A 21,582-nucleotide genomic window follows, 5' to 3' on the forward strand; every position below is an offset into this window, starting at 1 on the left:
GCTGCCTCTTCCACGGGATCTTCAAGAGGAAGGCTGCACCCTTCTGCAGGATCCCTGCTCCTGGAGCACATCTGCCACTCCAGGAGAGCTGCAGCCACAGTTTCAGTCCAGCTGGGCTGCTACAGGAACTTCAGAATGTGATAACAGAGGGTGCAGAACCACGCTGCATTGTCAGGGGTTGTTATGTAAATGGTGATTTCTAGATTAATAGGTTTCAGTCCCAGCACAGAATCCATTGGTGTGAACAATTCCACTCATTCTAACATTTTGGAGGAGACACCAGCTGAAAAAATTTCAGTCCTCACCATGTTTTATACTGGAGGTACAGTCACAATATTTCGGCCTGTAATTTTTTCTGTTTCTTGCAATGCCCAAATTACAGCTTTAATTAATTTTTCCCTTGGGTTATAGTGTATAGCAGAGCCTAGTAATATCTTGGACCAAAATCCTACAGATTTTTTTCTGACTTTTCAGTCGAGTTGTCTGCCACAATCCACTTTATCACCTAGAATTGATACTTTCAACTCCAAAGGATTTCCTTGCTTAAGAGTGTGTAATTTGGCTTGCTCAATCAAAACTTTTTTGCAGGCATCACAGGCTTCTTCTTGTTTCTTTGTCCATTGCCAAACAACTTTCTTCCTGGTCCATTTTTGCTGTTAGAGACACCACAGTGTCTTGGTGTGAGGTGACAGAGGAGTTGAAAGAGAAGAATTTTTGTGCATAGGCGTTGACTTCTGTCAATGATGAAACATTTTTGCTGTTAAGTTCCTATTTATTTCTGATTATGGGACACTGACTTGCACAAGATCACTCCACATTTTTTTCCTCGTCACACATGAGGTGAGTCTTCAATTTTGCCTGATGATTTTCATTCACCGCCCGCACAGCTGGTTCTGAAATTAGGGCCCAAATTTCCCCTAAGGTACTTGCTAGGACATCTGTATTACTGGTAGCTCTGTGGTGGCTGGTGTGATCAAGGTCTCCAGTGAAACAGGCACCCCTCTCAAAAGCTGTATTTTGATACTTTTAGTTACTGCTGCCCCATCCAGACTAGATCCTGTAATTAGAGCGTGAGCTGTCCCCATCTGCTGCAGGAAACTAAAAGCTGCCTGGAACATCAGCTTCACTAATTCATCATGTCTGCATGTGCTGTTAAAGCTGCTGCACACAGCCCTTGATACAGCCACGTCCTGCCAAACAGGACCCCTGACCTCACCTTGTCCCTGAGCACATCCCCATTACAGCTGATCCTTACTGCCTGTAGGACTTAACAGATTTTTGCACCAATTAATAAGTGGACAGACACAGCCCCACTATTCCAAGCTCACAAAATCCACATCAGTTTGTCTTCTCCTCTCTTCTGCTGATAGATCTCCAAAAACTCCATTTTGGAGTGTAAGTGCACCCCTCCTTCTAGCAGATCCCTCTGCCCCTCCATTTGTATCAGGGGTTGTGCTTCTAACACCTCCCTTCCTGCTAAATCTGGCTAAAGCTCAGCCTTGGAGTCTGAGGACTCGCTCAAGATATTTCCATCCCGTTCCTCAGGATCCTGTGAAGATGATTGGGAAATCGAAATCTTATTTTTCCCGTCTCTGTGCCTTTGCTTGTGAGCAATGTGTGCCACCACATATCGCTGTTCTACACTGATTGCTGCTGGATGGATGGAGGGATGGATGGATGGATGGATGGATGGATGGATGGATGGATGGATGGATGATGGATGATGGATGGATGGATGGATGGATGGATGATGGATGGATGGATGATGGATGGATGATGGATGGATGGATGGATGGATGGATAGATGGATGGATGATGGATGATGGATGGATGGATGGATGGATGGATGGATGGATGGATGGATGGATGATGGATGGATGGATGGATGGATGGATGGATGGATGGATGGATAGATGGATGGATGGATGGATGGATGGATGGATGATGGATGGATGATGGATGGATGGATGGATGGATGGATGGATGGATGGATGGATGATGGATGGATGGATGATGGATGGATGATGGATGGATGGATGGATGGATGATGGATGGATGATGGATGGATGGATGGATGGATGGATGGATGATGGATGGATGGATGATGGATGGATGATGGATGGATGGATGGATGGATGATGGATGGATGGATGGATGGATGGATGGATGGATGGATGGATGGATGATGGATGGATGGATGATGGATGGATGGATGGATGGATGGATGATGGATGGATGGATGGATGGATGGATGGATGGATGGATGGATGGATGATGGATGGATGGATGATGGATGGATGGATGATGGATGGATAATGGATGGATGGATGGATGGATGGATGGATGGATGGATGGATGGATGATGGATGGATGGATGATGGATGGATGGATGGATGGATGGATGGATGGATGGATGGATGATGGATGGATGATGGATGGATGGATGATGGATGGATGGATGATGGATGGATGATGGATGGATGGATGGATGGATGATGGATGGATGATGGATGGATGATGGATGGATGGATGATGGATGGATGGATGGATGGATGGATGGATGGATGGATGATGGATGGATGGATGGATGGATGGATGATGGATGATGGATGGATGGATGGATGGATGGATGGATGGATGGATGATGGATGGATGATGGATGGATGGATGGATGGATGGATGGATGGATGGATGGATGATGGATGGATGGATGGATGGATGGATGATGGATGGATGGATGGATGGATGGATGGATGGATGATGGATGATGGATGGATGGATGGATGGATGGATGGATGGATGGATGATGGATGGATGGATGATGGATGGATGGATGATGGATGGATGATGGATGGATGATGGATGGATGATGGATGGATGGATGGATGATGGATGGATGATGGATGGATGATGGATGGATGGATGGATGGATGGATGGATGGATGGATGGGCGATGGATGGATGATGGATGGATGGATGGATGGATGATGGATGGATGGATGATGGATGATGGATGGATGGATGGATGGATGGATGGATGATGGATGGATGGATGGATGGATGATGGATGATGGATGATGGATGGATGATGGATGGATGATGGATGGATGGATGGATGGATGATGGATGGATGGATGGATGGATGGATGGATGGATGGATGATGGATGGATGGATGGATGGATGGATGGATGGATGGATGGATGGATGATGGATGGATGATGGATGGATGGATGATGGATGGATGATGGATGGATGATGGATGGATGGATGGATGATGGATGGATGATGGATGGATGATGGATGGATGGATGGATGGATGGATGGATGGATGGATGGATGGATGATGGATGATGGATGGATGGATGATGGATGGATGGATGGATGGATGGATGATGGATGGATGGATGGATGGATGGATGATGGATGGATGGATGGATGATGGATGGATGGATGGATGGATGGATGGATGGATGGATGATGGATGATGGATGGATGATGGATGGATGGATGGATGGATGGATGGATGATGGATGGATGATGGATGGATGGATGGATGGATGGATGGATGGATGGATGATGGATGGATGATGGATGGATGATGGATGGATGGATGGATGGATGGATGGATGGATGGATGGATGGATGATGGATGGATGATGGATGGATGATGGATGGATGGATGATGGATGGATGATGAATGGATGATGGATGGATGGATGGATGATGGATGGATGATGGATGGATGATGGATGGATGGATGATGGATGGATGGATGATGGATGGATGATGGATGGATGGATGGATGGATGGATGGATGGATGATGGATGGATGGATGGATGGATGGATGGATGGATGGATGGATGATGGATGGATGATGGATGGATGGATGATGGATGGATGGATGGATGGATGATGGATGGATGGATGGATGGATGGATGGATGATGGATGATGGATGGATGGATGGATGATGGATGGATGGATGATGGATGGATGGATGGATGGATGGATGGATGATGGATGGATGATGGATGGATGGATGGATGGATGATGGATGGATGGATGGATGATGGATGGATGGATGATGGATGGATGGATGGATGGATGGATGATGGATGGATGGATGGATGGATGGATGGATGGATGGATGGATGGATGATGGATGGATGGATGGATGATGGATGGATGATGGATGGATGGATGGATGGATGGATGATGGATGGATGATGGATGGATGATGGATGATGGATGGATGGATGGATGGATGGATGGATGGATGGATGGATGATGGATGGATGGATGATGGATGGATGATGGATGGATGGATGGATGGATGGATGGATGGATGGATGATGGATGGATGATGGATGGATGGATGGATGGATGGATGGATGGATGGATGATGGATGGATGGATGGATGGATGATGGATGGATGGATAGATGGATGGATGGATGGATGGATGGATGGATGGATGGATGATGGATGGATGGATGGATGGATGGATGGAATTATTGGATTGTTAAGTGCACTGTTGTTCCTTTTTCATATTTCTTCTACAAAAGGTGTAGATCTATCAGCGTAACTGATCAGTGGGATCAATCTCCATGTAAATCACAAGGAAACACTGGGCATTGATCAATCAGTGAGATGGGTACTTAAGAGCCAAACTTATTAACTGTGGAAGAAAAAAGAATGGTGTTAGAGAAGGAGGAAGAAGAGGAATGAGCTGCAGATTTGGGGGTCTTTGCCTGAATGTGCTATTTGTTGACAGAAGGGGTCATTATAAGAGGTAAATATTATGATGATGGAGGAATTTGACAGTGAGGGAAGGGGACCAGGAGAAAACAGATTGTTGGGACAGCAGGAAAATGAGCTTTGTAGCTACTCCTACCACCCATGGCATGTATAGCTGGTGACACTAAAACAACTAATCCATTTCTACATATGCCAACAATGACCCCTTCCCTTGCTGGGATGAGATATATTTTGTAATTTAAATGCACGAAACCTTAAATATTTTCTGATTATACCGTGCAGCTTCACATTCCACCTGAGACAGGCTGGAAAGCTCAGGTCTGCCTGTTAATGTGTAAACCATCAGAGGGCATTGGAGAAAATGTTCTGGGTGCCATTTGGAATGCAGTGATCCTCATGGGCCACAGGAAAATGAGGTAAAGCAGAGAATGTGTCTCCAGTTAAGAGAAAAAGCTCAGAACCAAAAGTGAAACCCTTAAGGATGAATAAATATCCTATAAAAACAGGCACAAAAAGGTCTGGCACCATGGACATACACATTCTTACAATTTGGCACACTCAGACAATGCCAATCTGAGTTTTAGATGCCTTCCTCCAGGTTTCAAAGAAGCCTTGCTCTCAAGAGTGCAGATTAGTACAATTTTAAGAACAATCAATCAAACCTGCACAGATACACACCCAAGTGCACCAAATCCTTGTGGCTTGTTAACCTCAGTGCTGGAAAAAAACTCTTATTTTACTGTTTTGGCCTTAAATGATACTTTGTCTCAATAGAAAGCATCCCAATAGACAAGCAAAGCCAATCTTTGAATTAATTGAGAGAATCCTGTGGCTGGAAGAAAGATGCAGTTGGACAGTGTTCCCTCAAGGATTCAAAGATAAGCCCACTTTATTGGGTGGTTTTGGCAAAAGAAGTGGAGAAACGGAAAAAAGGTAACAGTGTTCTTTTACAGTGTGTAGATGACATCCTAATTGGAGCTGACAAGATACAAACCTGCTTGAAAGTGACCATAAGCCTGCAGAACTTTTTGGGACTTGCTGGGATTTCCAGAAAAAAAAAAAAGGTAAGATTAATATCTTAGCTTTAAGGTATCAAAAGGACAATGAGCTCTGGGAGAAAGAAAAAAGTAATGATATTCCAAATTGCAGCTCCTAGGACTAAAAGATAACTAACAGGAGTTTTGTTAGAATTTTGCCCCATACAGGTTCAAAATTTCGGACTAATAGCCAACCCCTTTTATTTGGCAATCAAAGGCCCTGAAGAATTCCTGGGATGGAATGTTGAACTGGTTTTAACACCATAAGGGATGCCCATGGAAGCACCAGCCTCAGGCCTTCCAGATACAACTGAACTCTTTTCATGATGTGTGCACAAAGGGTAACAAATAGCCTCCACGGGGATGACACAGCTTCTTGGAAGTTGGCAAAAGCCTGTGGCATCCTTCTCCGAGCAACTGGATGGGCAGCATGCTTATGGGCCATAGCAGCCACCACCCTGACAATGCAGGAGGCCCAGAAATTCACTTTGGGATGGTCACTGACTGTGCTAGCCCCATGTGCCATTGCTGGCTGCTGGGAATCCAGAGGGACATCACTGCATCTCTCTAAGCTGACTGGCAAAATACCAAGCTGTGCTGATGGACCAGGGAGGGAAGTAGGCACGTGTGTGACACCAACTTCAAACGAAGCCATTTTGCTCCCTACTGAAAAGCAAGGACTTTTTCAACATGACTGGCTGCACACGTGGAGCAGTCAGGATGCCAAGATTTAAGGGATGAACCTTTACAGGAACCAGGCAAAAACCTGTATGTTGATGGCAGCAGATTTGTGAAAGCAGGTAAGTTAGCCCTGGAGGGATGGAAGAGATCAGTGGTGTCTCTGAGGGTCTGTGTCAAGGACCCCCAGCATGGCACTGACCCACAGAGCACCACCCTGTGCCCACAAATCTCCTGCCCCCACCAGCTGCTTGGGCATCCAGCTGCCTTGTGGAGCAGCTGGGTTTCAGCACCAGCTGCAAAGGTAGGAGCCCCCACAGTTTGGGGACCCCCTCCCCATAAAATCCCCCATTCCCCCCTGACAGCCCCATTTTCTACAGGGGAATTGCAGCTACAAAACCATGAACAACAAGGCCCCCCTGAGCTACCCGGCCACTGGGGATGAGGAGCGGTGAGCAGAGGGGTGCTGGGGGGCTGCAGGGGGTGTGCAGGGGGGGCTGCAGCTCAGCCCTGCCCTCTGTGCCCTGCAGGGACTCCAGTGACGAGGAGGAGACAGTGGGGCTGTGGCTGGGCACATCAAGGACAAGATCAAGGGCCCTGGGGCTCTCCTCCAGAATGGCCCAGCTGGAGGAGGTGGAAAAGAGTGAGGAGAGCGATGTGGGCAGCAGTGGGGTCAGCAAGGACAGACTGCTCTGCTGTGGGGTGGCAGTGCCCCCTGCCCTCCCCAGCTCTGGGCATGCTGGATGCCAACACTGCACTCCTCTCTCCTTTCAGCTGCCAGCAGCAGGCCAAGAGCAGTGAAAGGGAGGGCAAGGGCCCAGGGACAGCTGGACAGTGCCACGGGGCAGCAAAACCACGGGTCCAGGTGCTGGGATGTGCCTGGAGCCCCACCAGTGCAGCAGAAGCTGAGAGCCACTGGGAGGGAAGGGCTGGTGAATAAATCACCTGGTCCTCAAGGCACCTGAGTCCTGGTACTCTGAGCTGGCATCCACCATGCCATGGTGCTCCTGACCTTGTGATGCCCCAGCTCCTTGCTGCCCTGGCTCCATCCCTGCTGTGACCCCAGCCTCTCAATGCCCCCCAGCACCTGGGTGTCACCATCTCCATGCCCACTGTGCCTCCAGCCCCTACACATCCCTGCCCCCAGCCTTTATGGTGTCCCCATTCCCCTCCCTGTGGTGCCCCCAGCCCCTCAGTGTCCCTCTCCCCACCCCTCAGTGTCCCTCTCCCCATCCCTGCAGTGCCCCAGACTCTCAATGTCCCTGTCCCCAACCCCACAGTGCCCCCAGTCCCGAGCTGCTCCAGGGCGGGGATGCAGAATGGACAGACAGCTGGACACGGGGGAAGTCCCTGCTTCTCCGTTTATTACCAAGCAGCCTTCGTTTAAAAAAAACAAAAAAACAAAAAAAAAAAAAAAAAAACCAAAACAAAAAAAAAAAAAAAAACAAAACAACACAGACATACAGAGAGGCAGAGGCGGCCCGGCGGGGCGGGGGCCGCCCGCCCGTGGTTTGTTTGGTTCCTGACACCAGAGAGGTTCAAGTAGCCGAAAAGGTTCAAGTTCACCATAAGGCACTTTAAAGCCATGACGGGAGCAGAGCCCCCCCGGCCCCATCACCCCTCCCGGCACCCCATGGCAGAGAGAGGCCGGGCAGCGCTGGTGGTTGGCAGCAGAGGGGCTGTGTGTGGGGGGAATATATTACATCATCTTTTTAAATATAGATAAAACTCTTATTTGTAGACAAATAGTGCCGGTCCCCTCCACCCCCGGGGAGGCTGCGCCCTGCGGGGGGCATGTGCAAAGGACAGAGGGGTGACCGTGGGGGCCCGGCCACCCCAGGGAAAGGGGAGGGGGGGGGTCCCACGGGGCCGGGGGATTTCGGAAAGGGGAAAGGGTCCCGGGGGGGGCCGGGGCTGCCCCGCACCCGGGTGGGCTCACCCGAATAGTGCAACCAAGAGAAAGCAGCCGGGAGTGCAGGGGCGAGGGGAGCTCGCCGGGGGGGGGCTGCTTGGAGTGGGGAGGTGGGGACAAGCTATGCACAGCGTAGGGCAGTGCCCCCCGTACCCCACTGGAGAGGATGGGGGGGCTCTCCCCACCTTGGGAGGGGGGGCCTTGGTCCGTGGGTGCCCCTGCCCGGTCCTGGCATCCACGAGGGGTTTGGTGGGGGGACATCCAAGTCCCAATCCCCCCCACCACCCGCCTGGGCATGGCCAGGTGGGCCCGGGCACGGTGTGGGGGGGGGTGGTAGGGGCCCCCCACCCCCTTGTGCAAATCGGCCGAGGGGAGTTTCCCCCTTTGCATAACTAGGAATGAACCGTGACGGGAAAAACAGGAACAGAAACCCCAGTGGGCACGGCACAGCTCGGCATGGAACGGGCACGACACCTGCCGCTGCGTCGGCCTTACGCCATCTCCACCGGCACGGCGCCGTCTGGCTGCGGCCCTTCCTCCCCCTCGGGCTCCTCTTCCTCCTCCTCGGGCTGCCCTGGAGCCCAGTAGCGGGCAATGGAGAGGCGCAGCCCCTCCAGCCGCCCGTTGGAGAGGTCGAGGCCCGGGGGCCCCGCGGGCGGCGGCGGCGGCTCGTCGCGGCGGCGGCGGCGGGTCCGCACCTCCAGGCAGTTCTGGCCCTTCAGGTGCCGCTGGAGGTGGTCGTCCTTGGCGAAGGCCTTGTGGCAGAGGTAGCACTCGTAGGGCCGGGCGCCTGTGTGCAGGTGCATGTGGTTCTTCAGGTCGTAGCTGTGCAGGAAGCGGGCGCTGCAGTGCTGGCAGGAGTAGGGCCGCTCGCCGGTGTGCTTGCGCATGTGGATCTTCAGCTTGTCGTTCCTGCGGGTGGGACACACAGGGAGACGTTGAGGGGCGTCTTCCCATTGTCAGGACCGTGTCATGAGACTGATGCTGGGAAATAAAACAGCTCAAGGCACGTTCCTAGCGGTCCTGTTCCATTTGGGATTTGTGCACAGACCTGTGGGTGGTGACAGCAATGGTGCTGGAAGCCCGAGAGCAGGGATGCTCTGCAGGGCACAGGGCTCTGGCTGCCTGGCAGGGCAGGGGACCATTGTACAGCTGCATGGCTGAGATGCAGCTAGCTGCTGGCAGGGGGGATGCTGCTGGCTACCCCAGGCTGCTCTGGCAGAGCACTCCCCTGGACCTGCACCACAACCCTGACAGATGAGGCGCTGTGGGTGCCATCAGGTATCAGGCCTTGGGTGATCTGGCAGCACTCACAGAGTGCAGAACGCCCCACTGACCTGACTCCACCAGCAGCTATGGCAGAGGGACACCACCAGGGATGCTGCTGGGTACCTTAGGTCAGCCCAGCAGCACTCATGAGGTGCAGGAGGCCCCATAACCCCACAGCACCACAACAGAACTTGCAGGGGGTGCCACAGAGGATGCCACTGGGTACCCTGTGTTGGTCCAGAGCACTCAGGGGGTGCAGAAAACCCCATAAACCACACCAGGCCTGTGACCAGGCCTTGGTAGGACTGGCACGGGGAGGGTGCCACAGGGGATGTCATTTGGCACACGTCAGAGAGCCCGTCCAGCAGCACTCACCGCGTGAACCGGACTCCGCAGACCTGGCAGGCAAAGGGCTTCTCGCCGGTGTGCGTGCGCATGTGGCGGGGCAGCTTGCCGGCGCCATGGATGACCTTGTGGCAGACGGGGCACTCCTGGGGCATCTGCGAGCGCCGCTTGCGCACCAGCTTGTCGGGGCTGTCCAGCCCGGGCGCCAGCGACTCGTGGTGCAGCGAGCTCAGATACGCCATCAGGTCGGGGTCGATGGCGTCATCGTCAGAAGCTGCCTCCTCAGGGGACAAGGGGGGCTGGTAGGGGAAGGGGAAGGGGTGCGGGGGCAGCTCCTCCTCCTCAGGCAGCTCAAAGCTGTCGTAGGGCAGGGAGAGCCCCTCGGGCAGAGGGGGCGAGGGCAGCTGGGAGGGCGGCGGGGGGCTGCCGGAGCCCTCAGCCTCAGCGGGTGGCTCCTCGGCGTGGTTGTTGAGCTGGGCACCGCGGGCTTGCAGGAACTTGCGGGTCTTCTTGCTGCGGCGGGGCGTGGGCCGGGGGGGCGGCGGGGCAGGCACCTCACCCTCGGGCAGGGTGGAGAAAGCCTCCAGGTAGCGGCGGGCGCGTTCGCAGTCGCCGTCATCGGGGCCGGGTGCCTCCAGCCCGCTGCCCTGCAGGATCTCCACGCAGGCAGCGATGACACAGGGGATCTCCAGCAGCCGGGCGGCGCGGAGCACCTCGCCCATGTTGGCGCTGCTGATGGTCAGCGTGGCTGTGTAGGCAAACTCCAGCAGCGCGCCCAGTGCCTCCGGCCCCACAAAGTCCAGCTCACAGACCTCCTGGCCCGGCCCCGGCCCTGCGAAGAGCTTCTTGAAATAGCGGCTGGAGGCGGCCAGGACGGCGCGGTGGGTGCGGTACTCCAGCCCCTGCGTCTTGATGGTGACATCGCAGAGCAGCCCCAGCTGCCGTTGCTCGTTGAGGCAGCTCAGCAGCTCGCTGCTGTGCTCGGGGAAGGGGATGCCGATGAGGTCGTCCTCTGGGCTGGCCATGGTCCTCACCTGCAGGAAGGAGAGGATGCTGCTTGACTGACAGAGGAACAAGCTTGGGAGAAACGCTGCCATGAACGCAAGGAGCGCTCCCCGTACGTGCTGGGTGGCACTGGGGTTTCAGTGGGACACTGAACTGGGGCAGGCTGGGGGCCCAGGCCTGCGCTCAGCTCCCTCCGTGCTGTGTGAAGGTTGGCGGGCGCGGGCCCCCCACCACAGGCCTCCATGCTTCCTCCGCCACCACCAGCAGCCAGCCGCCCGCGCCGCCACAGCAAAGGGAGAAATCTCAGCGTGGTGCCTTTGAACAGCAGCGAGGTGCAGCACTTCCTGCGCCAGCCCACCCACAATCCCCCCAGCCCACCGCCACGGCCGGGCGCAGCCACTGGCTCCCAGCAAGCCCGTCCTGGGAACACGGGCCTCACCGGCAGCAGGCACGGGTGGGCGGGCGAACGCTGGGAAGAGCACCCCGAGGGCCGGGGGGCCGCCCCGTGGAGCCCAGCTGGGCTGGGAACAGGGGCCACACTTCCTGCCACGGCAGATTAGGATCAGCACCTGTGCCACCGGTTCCTGCCCCCGCTCCTGGTCGGGACTGGGCCCCCTCCCTCCCCCCCTGTGCCCCAGCCCGGGGCCACTCCTCGCCCAGCCAAGCCCAGCCTGCGCCAGTCAGGCCTTTCCCACGCTGCAGCTGGCAGAGCTTGGCCTCAGCCCTGAGCCCAGCGCTGCTCACACTCCCGCTGTGGTCCCCGTGGTGCGCCAGCAGGGGACCCACGCGTTCCTGTGCAGCCAGCACAGGTGGGAAGGGCGAGCCCGTGACCCTCAGAACCTGCAGGCAGGCTGCAGGCAGCTCCAGGGCTGCAACCTGCCCTGCGACACCACGGCCAGCTATGGCCCTTGCAGCCAGACAGGCTGCTGGGTGACACTGGCATTGCTGGGTGACACCGGCACTGCTGGGTGACACCGGCACTGCTGGGTGACACTGGAATGGGAGCCGAGCAGCTGCAGCCTGGGGGAGGCAGGGGCAGGTACCACCCCTGGGCTGTGGCTCTCGACGCCGCCAGAGTCGCGCCACGCCGAGCCGAGCCACGCTGGACAGTGGCATGTGGCACCGGCCGTGCCAGGCAACGCCGAGCCGCGCCGTGCCCATCCACCCCAAACCCACCGGGCCGTGCCAAACCACACTGCGCCGCCGGCAGGCGGGCGTGGGGGACGTGCCCCCTCTTGCCCACGGAGGGGCGGCGCGGGCGACGGCCCCCGGCACAGGGGCCCATCCCCAAGCCGGCCGCTCCCTGCGCTTGGGCGGCTGCCAGCTGGGGCTGCCTCGGCAGGCAGCTGGGAACGGCCCCGGAGCAACCGGCTGCGGAGCCGCCCCAGCCGCTGCCGAGCAGGCCCGACCGGCAGGGCAGGCGGCAGCCGCCCCTGAAACTGGGAGCCAGGCAGTGCCGACCGCCTGGATGCTGGCGCCAGCAGCCACGGCCAGGCCCCCCTCGCTGGCAGGAGCCCATCCCAGCAGTGGTTGAGGTCCCCTCTGCCCGCCGAGGTGGGGGCGATCGGATTAGGGGTGATTAAACCATCAGGGGCCTGGGAGCCAACAGGCAGTGACAGCCCCCAGTGGGATTAGGTAGGATTAGCTGCTGGGGCAGGATTAAGCACGGGGGGGGGGGCAAGTACCCCATGCCACGGCTTGGGCAGCTGGAGGGGGATGACAGGGATGGGGCACCTGCCAAGGGTGGGGCAGTGCCCCACGGACCCCCAGGACTGTCCCAGGATAAGGTGGCACTTCAGCGCTGCCTCCTCCAGCGTTGGCACCAGGACAGCCTCCCTTCTGCCCTGGTCCATCTCCAGCCCCACAACACACCTGGGCACAGGGCACTCGCAAGACTGATGGCACCCACTGGCACGTGTCTGGGCACAGGGCAGCAGCTGAGACCCCACCATATCCCAGCAGGTGGCTCTGAGGGTGGGCACGGGCACCAGCCCCACCACGTCCCAGTGCAGATGGACACAGCCTCGGTGCTGCCAGTGCCACAGAAATCACCGGCAGAGGTCTGGTGACTGGGAGCCCTGTGAGCAGCCACGGGACTCGGTGCCACCAGCCAGGGCTGGGGCAGGGTGGGGGCGAGGCGGCGGTGGCAGGAGGGGGATTTTCCGTGGCCCCAAACCGCCCCTTACGGCTGACACCGCCACCCCCCCGCACATCCTCCTCACTGGAGCGAAGTCACATGCTGAGCGGGTGCTGCCGTCGAGGAGATCACCGCAGTGATAAGGAAATGGCAGAGGATGAGGTGTGAGGGGGCCAGAGCCGCCCCCAGGCCCCCCAGCATTCCCTGGCTGCTGCTGGAGATGATGGCTGGCAGGGCGCAGGTGGTGATGCCCGTGGCCTCACCACGCCAGAGGTTTCTTGGTTACCTCAGTGCTGTGGCTGGGCACGTTTCGGCTGAGCAGGGGACTGAGGAAAGGAAAAAGGGGGAGTTGCTCCCCGTGCTGAGCTGGCTCCCATGCAGGGCGGGTGGCAGCAGGAACAATGTCTGCCCGGGTCACCCTGACATCCCTCTGCCAGCCCAGGCTGCCTGGGACAACCATGGGCAGGCTCCACGCCAGCTCCCTCTGTTCCAGGGGTCCAGCCACCCAGGCAGGGCCATGGGCAGCGGGGTGGGGCCCCTGCAGCACCCCTCCCACCTGGGGACAGGCCGTGTCCCATGCCACCAGGCAGGCATGGCACCCTGGGCGAGGGCACAATGCCAGCCTGCGCCGAGCTGGGGACAGTGGGAGGTGTGAGGTGGAAAAGGGTGTCTAGGGGGGGATCTCCCAACCCTTTCCCCCATGGGGAAGGAGAGCAGAGGTCCCGGGGAGCACGGTCCCCACCCTGGGCTGCTGCCAAGCGCCCCTGCTTTCGGTCACAAGAGTCACAAATGCTGTCGAGGGACTTCACAGCCCCGCTGGGGAGAATGAGTCACCCCGGAAGGGGAGCGCAGCGCAGAGTCGCCCTGGCCCCTCGCCCCGTGGGGCCCCTCACCCTTTGGGATCAGGACGTGGACCCAGGAGTCCGGGCTGTGCCAGCCCCCCACCCTGCTACAGCCTGAAGCCAACTGGGAGCAGCAGTGGCCCAGGTGCCCATGGCCACGGTGTGGAGGGCAGGGGCTGTGCAGCCCCTCTGCCTGCCCAGCAGGGAAGGTGGTGGCCAGGGTCTGGCTCAGCTGTAGCAAGCACATGCTGGGGGTCTCATTGCTGGAGGAAGTGGGGAGAGCAGCAGTGCTCTTTGAAAGAAGAAAAGAACGAGTAGAGACAAAAGGAAATGGTTTGGAGATGAAAGAGGATAAACAGTCCCCCACCCCACAGCACTGGGAGTGAGCCCCATGGCACTGCTCAGGCCCCCTGGCACTGGGCTAATGCCCCAGCCATGGGACATTTGCCATCAGCACTGAGAAGGGGGTTGAGCACCGTGGCCCAGGGCAGCCAGCACTGCACCTGGGGCCAGTGCCAGGAGGCTGGACACAGGGCATCCCTGCCACGCTGGAGCAGGGACCAGTGCTGTTGCCAGAGCCACTCCTGGCATCTGTGGCAGCGACAAGAAGCAAAGTCCCCGTGCCGCCCACCCCGCCTGCTGGCACTGCGCTGGCATCCCGGCCCCCTCCCGCTGCCAAAACCCACCCCACTGCCACATCCAGCCGCCTGGCACTGCCACCGCCGGCTGTGGGCCCTGCCCTGCCAAACCAAAGTGACCCAGATCTCGCCGCTCATCCCATCCCATCAGCAGCAAGCATGGTGCAGGGCTCAGGCGACACCAACACCCCACAGCCTGCCGGTGCTGAAGCCCAGACCTCCCAGTGGCCAGTGCCCACCACCCCGGCGCCCTCCTCCGCCACGGCAGCGGTGGCAGGGTGGGCGTGCGGCTCACCTGCCCGGTGTCCCGGCGTGGCTCGGCGCTGCGGCGGCCCGCGGTGGCAGGCAGGGGAAGGCAGGGTGCTGTGTGAACTTGGCCCCGCTCCCCGCTGCACTTGAGCTCAGGATCCCACCTCAAAAGGAGTCGACGCCCACACCCCGGGTCACGCACCTCCCAGCCCCGCTTCCCAGAACACACACGGCATTAACCCTTTGCGGCCGGTACTGCGCCGTGGGGCGCCGGCCCGGAACCGGGCACGGGGCATCCCCCCGGCCCACTCCCACGGGAGAAAATTCCCAGCAGCGCCAGAACACCGTGCCGTAAGTGTGCCTTCCCCGACACTGCCGCGGCCCCCAAGCCGTCTGCCCCTGCCCCCCCGTGCCGCAGCATCACACGGGCTCTCACCTTGCCCTGTGCCCCAAGGCAGGGCGCTGCGTGCTCGCCACTGGCCATGGCCAGCCCAGCCGGGCTGCGAGGGCGCCTGTGCTCGGCGGGGAGCAGGGCAGGGCTTGGTGCAGCATGCTGCAGCCTGCCCGGCCACCCCCCTGTCCCGTGGATTCCTGTCCTGCTCTCCCCTTGGAGCAGGTTCCTGCGATCCCACGGGGAATGCGGGAAGCGGTGATGGCGCAGCTGGGCTGTGCTGTGACCCCCTCCACTCCCTGGGCAGGGGCACCCGTGGGCTCCCCGGCCGGGCTGCACATTCACGCAATCCCCCCCCCGTAATTAACACCTTCTGTGTCCCCAGCTAAACAGCAATTAGCAGCCCGGAGAGCGCGCCCCACACCCCACCACCAGCACCAGCACCCGCCCAGGCAACCCACGCCAGACCGGTCAGGGGCACCTGCACTGCGGCACCCTGGCACGGCCCGGCAGCCTCGGGTGCTGGGGGTGCCTGCAGCAGGCCAGGCAGAAAGGGGAAGAGCCCCACAGCAGCCAGGCAGCAAAGGGCCAGCCCCAGCAGTGCTGACGGAAGGAGCTGGGTTGTGCAAGAGAGCCCCTGTGCCAGGCGGTGGGGACGGGCAGAGGGGCACTGCCAGCGTGCCCTCCGTGGTATCCCACCTCTCCCATCACGCTGGAGGCAGCTGTGGTAGCACGGGTCACCCAGTGCCCGGAGTGCAGGCAGCACACAGCCTGCACAGGGTTGTGGGCAGCGCTGCCCACCACACTGCCACAGTGAGGGGCACAAAGCAGGGCACAGCCCTGGGCAGCATTCCTGAGAGGGAGGGAGGACAGCAGGGAAGGAGGAGGGCTGTGGCACCTGCTGCCAACCCTTCCCCTGCCCTTTGTTCCCCATAAAGGAGGGGAATGGCGCCAGTCCCCCCTGGCCCAGGTGTGCCAGGTGCTAAGGGCGGGAGATAAGGTGGGCGAGGCGGGCAGGGAGGGGCATGGCACGGCATGGGCACGCAGCCCTGAGTCAGGGTTCCTACTGGTGGCCAGGATGGGGTGAGTCACCGTGGCCCCCCCACCCTGGGGGTGTTGCAACCACCCAGGCGCTGGCCACAAACTGCTGCTCGCCCTGGCTGGGGGGGCATCGGGTGCCTACCTGGGGGGGCAGGTGGGGACGTGCTGGCCTTTGGGGAAGATGGGCTAACCTCCATCCATCCATCCTCCTCCAAGATCCACCCTGGCCAGTGTCACCAGCGAGGGGACATGGGCTCATCGCAGCTCCTCTTCCAGTGGCAGGGTGGGCAACCCCATCTCCTGACACAGAGCAGCACCCTGACCTGCCAGGACAGGTGTGGCCAAGGGCATGTGGCATCTGTGTGTCACCTCTGGCCATCCCGGTGTGTCAAGGAGATGGCTGGGGCAAAGGAAGGAACGTGCAAGGGGAAGGAGGGAGGGAGGGAGGGAGGGAGGGAGGGAGGGAAGGAAGGAAGGAAGGAAGGAAGGAAGGAAGGAAGGAAGGAAGGAAGGAAGGAAGGAAGGAAGGAAGGAAGGAAGGAAGGAAGGAAGGAAGGAAGGAAGGAAGGAAGGAAGGAAGGAAGGAAGGAAGGAAGGAAGGAAGGAAGGAAGGAAGGAAGGAAGGAAGGAAGGAAGGAAGGAAGGAAGGAAGGAAGGAAGGAAGGAAGGAAGGAAGGAAGGAAGGAAGGAAGGAAGGAAGGAAGGAAGGAAGGAAGGAAGGAAGGAAGGAAGACAAGGCTCTGGGACAGGCAGCTCACCTAGAACTGGGCCTGCTCGCTGGCCCCAGGGTGAGCTGGCTCTGGAGCTGCTGGCCCTGCAGCACAGTCACGGGAACCCCTTGGAGGGCAGCCAGACCCCCTGGGTCCCACTGTGCTGCACAGCCCCAAGGGCCCCCCCAGCTGGTGGCACCTCCTCCTCAGCATGCAGGGTTCATGTCCTCACAGCACCTCGGGGACCGAGCATCACCGGCGGCACAGGCCGGCCCCCAGTGCTCCATGCTGGCACCAGGCTGGTGCTGGTCCTGGTGGGGTCACCTGGCAAGGACAGTGCCAGCCCACAGCCCCCCCCCTGCACACCCTCCAAAATAGCCCGGCTTCCGCCCCCACGGCAGCTGCCTGCTGCCAGCTCCCCGCTGCCCACGGCTGATCCCGGGGAGGGAAGGGGGGCAGGAGATCCTAATCCCCCCCAGCCCCCCCGAGCCCACACAGCACGGGCAGCGAGGCCGTGCCCGCCGCAGCCGCTCCAGCCCACAGAGTGCCACTGAGGAGACCCCAGCCCGCCCTGCAGCAAGGGGAGGGCAATGCCCAGGGCTCCACGTGCAGCCCCTCTGTGGGACATGGGCTGTGCCCAGGGCCCACCGTGATGTCTGCACCACACCAGCTGCCTTGTGCCACCCGAGCAGGGCACAAGGGCCTCTTCCCTTCTCCTCCTGGGCCCTGCAGTGGGGCTGACAATGCCCCTGTCCACCCTTGCTGCGGCTCCAAGCCCTGTGCCCTGATGGTTGCCCAGGGGAGGGGAATCAAAGCAAAACTGCTGGGGTGTCACTGTACCAACAAATGCCAGCCAGCACAGCCACGTTCTCCGCCCTGCTGGTGTTCAGCGTAGGCAGTGCCTGGCACCCACCTTGCCCCAGACCCGGTGCCCGGCAGCAGGACCCCCTTACCCACTCCCCACTGCAGCTGCTGCCCACGACAGAGACAGCTGGGCAGAGTGGAGCACGCAGTGCAACCAAGGCTGCCGGGAGAGGCCAGAGCTCGCCTGACCTACTTCTCCTTCCGCATCACCTGCTTTCATTTTCCCTCACCCGGGCTGGTCCCCCTGCCTGCCCAGGGCTCCGCCGAGTCATGCCAGGAGCTCTGGGGACACAAGCCACCCGGGCACCACGGCTGCCACTGCACCATCCTGCATGCCAACTGGCCTCCCCAGCGCTGGGCACGGGTGCACCGAAGGTCACCGGCCACAGCCCCGGAGCCCCGGCATCACCACCTCCCCTGCCTGCATGGCTACCCAAGCGCCATCTTCCTGGCACGAAGCGAGTTAGACGGGTCTCAGCCCAGCCCCTCGCCAGGTCCTCTGACCGCCCTGGGGCTCGCTGGGGTGTGGACATGCAGCTCGCGGGGCATGTCAGGGACGCCAGCGCTGCCACGGGGAGCCAGGCGGGCGCCAACCCTGCAGACGGGGCGGCCGCTCCCCCCGGCACCCTGCCTGCTCCACGGGGTTACCGTGGGAAGGCACCGGCGGCGGCGCAGGGGGAGCGCAGGCTCCCGGGGGCTCCCGCCAGCAGCCCACACGCCGCTGCCAGGAGAGATTTCTCCTTGGTTTCATCATCCGCCGCCTGCCCGCCCTGGAGGAGAAGTTCCTGCTTCCCGCACGGGGCAGCAGCCGCCCCTGCGGGGCTGGGGGGCCGCGGGGGTGCCGCCGTGCCCCTCCCGGCCCCGTGTGCTCGGGCCTGTCGCGTTCGTGCCACGTGTGCACCGAGGGTGCCCGGCAGCAGCTGGCACAGCCGCGCTGCCACAGCCCGGGGCTCAGCGCCCCTGCGCCCGGGCAGGGGGTCCCGGAGGGTCCCCAGGACCCGACTGGGCTGTGCCACCCCCCACACGGCTGTCACCTCCCTGTGGTCACCTCCGCAGCCACCCCCGGCTGACACTGCCAGCCCTGCTGCCCCACTCTCTGTGCTGTGCAGTTTCCCCTTCTCCATGCAGCTACTTTTAAGTTCCCGAGCTCAGTCCTCCCTCCCTCCCTCCCTCCCTCCCAGCACCAGCATCACCACCGAAGCCTCGAGTGGCTGCACCCCGGCAGTGCCGGGGGGTCCCAGGCTGCCCCCCGCTCCTACCAGGCTGTGGCGGGGGAAACTGAGGCACGGCGCGACTCACCCCACGACAAAACCGGCACCGGGTCCCCTCGCCAAGTGAACGCAGGCACGGATCGAGGGCGGCTGTGGCCCAAGACGTGGATCTGCTCCGGCGGGAGGGTAAATACCGCACCCCGCCCCGGGCAAACAGCGGCCGGGGGCAGCCAGCCAGGGGGACGAGGACAGGTACGGCAGGGCTGGGCGCACGGGGCAGAGTCCACCGGTGCTTGGCAGGTGCTACCATGACACCGATCCCGGGGGACCACTGCACGGCCGAGCCGAGGCACCCACTGCTGCTGCCAGCGTGCCAGGGCCGGGGCTCACCAGCGTGGCACAGCGTGCTGGGACACTGGGATGCTTTCCAACTCCACCAACACCGGCGCAGAAGGGGCTCCCTGAGTTGCCTGCCTCCTGCGACGGTGCCGTCCCCACCCGGTGCGCCAGGCATGCCGCCAAGCTGCTCGCCACGTTAGGAACGGGGGGGTGGCAGCAGCCGGTCACCCGTGGGAGACCCGCGGGGGACCCCGGCTGGATGGAGCGGCACCGCAACAGGAGCACGGCGGAGCCTTGGCAGCCGCCCCGGCACGCAGCGGGGACCTGCCGATGTCACCGATTTCCCGCAGCCCCGTGCGCAGGGACCGGGAACAGCCCACGAGTGACACCCCCCGCCCCACGGGCGACGTGTCCACCGGCTCCGGCGGCGGGCGGGGACACAGGGGCCGCGCAGCGATCGCCCGCCAGCCGTGCCCACCCGCCGCCCGCAGCATCCCAAATCAGCGCGACTCACCGCAGCCGGGCGGCAAAAGCGGTCGCCGCACCGGTGCCCGTCCCGATCCCGCTGCCGGTGGGTCGGTACCTCCGCGCAACCCCCGCCGGTGGGTCTGTCCGCTCCCACCCACTGCCGCTCACCTGCGCACCCCGCCCGAGCCACAGACCGGTCCCGGAGCCAGGGCCCCGCCTCCGCCTTCACCTGCCGCCGCCGCGCCCCGCCCGCCCCCCGGCCCCTGCCGCCGCCGCCGCCGCCGCCGCCGCCGCCGGGGCTCCAGGAAGCGCCCGCCCCCGCCTCCTCATTGGGCAGCGCGCCGGCGGTCGCGCGTCCGATTGGTGCGCTGCCCCGCCCATCAGCCCCGCCCCGCCCCCCTCGGGAGGGCGGGGGTCCTGCGGGCCCCCCGGGAGCGCGGAGCGCGGGCGGGGGGCGGCTGAGTCAGAGGCGGCGAACGGCGGCGGGCGGGGGTCGGCGCCCGGCCCGGGCAGGAGGGCACGGGGCGGCCCCGCTGCGGCCCCCGCCGGCGCCGAGCGCGGTGCCAGGCGCCGAGCGCGCCCCGCCCGCTGCGGCCGCCGAGTGCCGGGGCCGGCACGGCACTGCCCGCTCCGCCCCGCGGGCACGGGGGGGGCGGGGAACCGGGCACGGGAGGAGGGGGGGGGGGGCGGTAAGAACCGAGAAGTGTGCACCGAGGGAGAGTTTCGGGAAGCCGTGCGTAGGGGTGAGGTACGGCGGGGTGGAGAGCCGGGCTCGGGGAAGCGGGCACCGAGGAGCGGGCACCGGGGTGCTGGAGTGCCGGGCACGGCGGGGATGGAGAGCTGGGCGCGGAGAACGTGGCACGGCGGGGTGCCGGGCAGGCGGCCAGCGAGCGGCCCCCGGTTGTCGGCGGCGCTGGAGCGGGGCGCGGCGGCCCCCAGCGGGGTGGCTCCTCCGCAGGTGCCTGGGCGCGGGCCCCGCGCAACCTGTTTGGCCGCTGCCGGCTCCCGGGAGGCAGCGGCGGCCCCGGGGCTCACCTCGGCTCACCCCGGCCCCCCCGCGCCTGGCTGCGAGCGCGGCCACTGCCCGGCGCTAGCGGAAAGTGTGAGGAGCCACCGCCGCTCCGGGGCTGCCAAGGCAAACACGGCCCCGCGCAGACGTTATGTCAGTGGGCGGGGGGGGGCCGAGAACGGGACCCCCACCCCTTCGCCAGGCCCCGGTACCGGGCACCTGCCGCCGCGCCTCGCCCAGCCGCCCGCTTCGCTGCCCCGCAGCTCCGTCCCTCCGACCGTGCACCTGCATCCCCGTCCACGGTACCGGCCCGCCGCGCTCGGGGCTTCCGCGGGGCGGAGCGGGGAACCGGCAGAACCAGCTCACCCTCCGCGCGGCTGCCACCGACCCCCGGCTGCATCGCTCCCCGCCCGTCCCCTCGGGCCATCGATGCCGCGCTCCGCCGCTGCGCTCGCCGCGTCTCGCCGTGCCCGCTTCCCGCGAGGCGCCGCCGGCGGTGCGGTCGCACTCACCTCTCTCGGCGGGGCCGGGAGCGGGGCCGGGCGGGGGCCGCGGGCTCAGCCGGGCCGGCGGCGTGGCAGGAAGGACCGGGTGGTCATCGCGGCCCGCGGCAGCTGCCTGCAGAGGGCACTGCCGGCTCCCGGAGCCGAGCCCCGTGGGCGGCACCGACACGCGTAGG

The 21,582-nt window shown here is 61.6% G+C and overlaps 2 protein-coding genes across 4 annotated transcripts; one reads left to right on the forward strand and one right to left on the reverse strand.

Annotated features, from left to right (window-relative positions):
* Positions 1-7,865: 7,865 nt before the first annotated feature.
* On the reverse strand, positions 7,866-20,193 carry ZBTB7B (zinc finger and BTB domain containing 7B). Of its 3 annotated transcripts, none has more exons than XM_064401414.1 (3): positions 19,941-20,051; positions 10,030-11,033; positions 7,866-9,297 (listed from the first exon to the last, which is right to left on the reverse strand). In XM_064401414.1, exons 2-3 carry the CDS (start codon positions 11,022-11,024, stop codon positions 8,877-8,879), a joined length of 1,416 nt encoding a protein of 471 aa, XP_064257484.1. In that variant the 5' UTR covers positions 11,025-11,033; positions 19,941-20,051; the 3' UTR covers positions 7,866-8,876. The 3 variants fall into 3 exon arrangements, with proteins under 3 accessions (XP_064257484.1, XP_064257483.1, XP_064257482.1); XM_064401413.1 differs by lacking the exon at positions 19,941-20,051 and adding an exon at positions 14,917-16,729; XM_064401412.1 differs by lacking the exon at positions 19,941-20,051 and adding an exon at positions 20,063-20,193 and having other exon boundaries at positions 7,867-9,297.
* LOC135288081 (collagen alpha-1(I) chain-like) lies at positions 18,408-21,581 on the forward strand. The gene is made up of 3 exons (XM_064401363.1): positions 18,408-18,758; positions 19,058-19,273; positions 19,305-21,581. Exons 1-3 carry the CDS (start codon positions 18,408-18,410, stop codon positions 21,579-21,581), a joined length of 2,844 nt encoding a protein of 947 aa, XP_064257433.1.
* Position 21,582: the final 1 nt, after the last annotated feature.

Source organism: Passer domesticus, chromosome 32 (genome assembly GCF_036417665.1).
Source record: "Passer domesticus isolate bPasDom1 chromosome 32, bPasDom1.hap1, whole genome shotgun sequence".
Lineage (NCBI taxonomy): Eukaryota > Metazoa > Chordata > Aves > Passeriformes > Passeridae > Passer > Passer domesticus.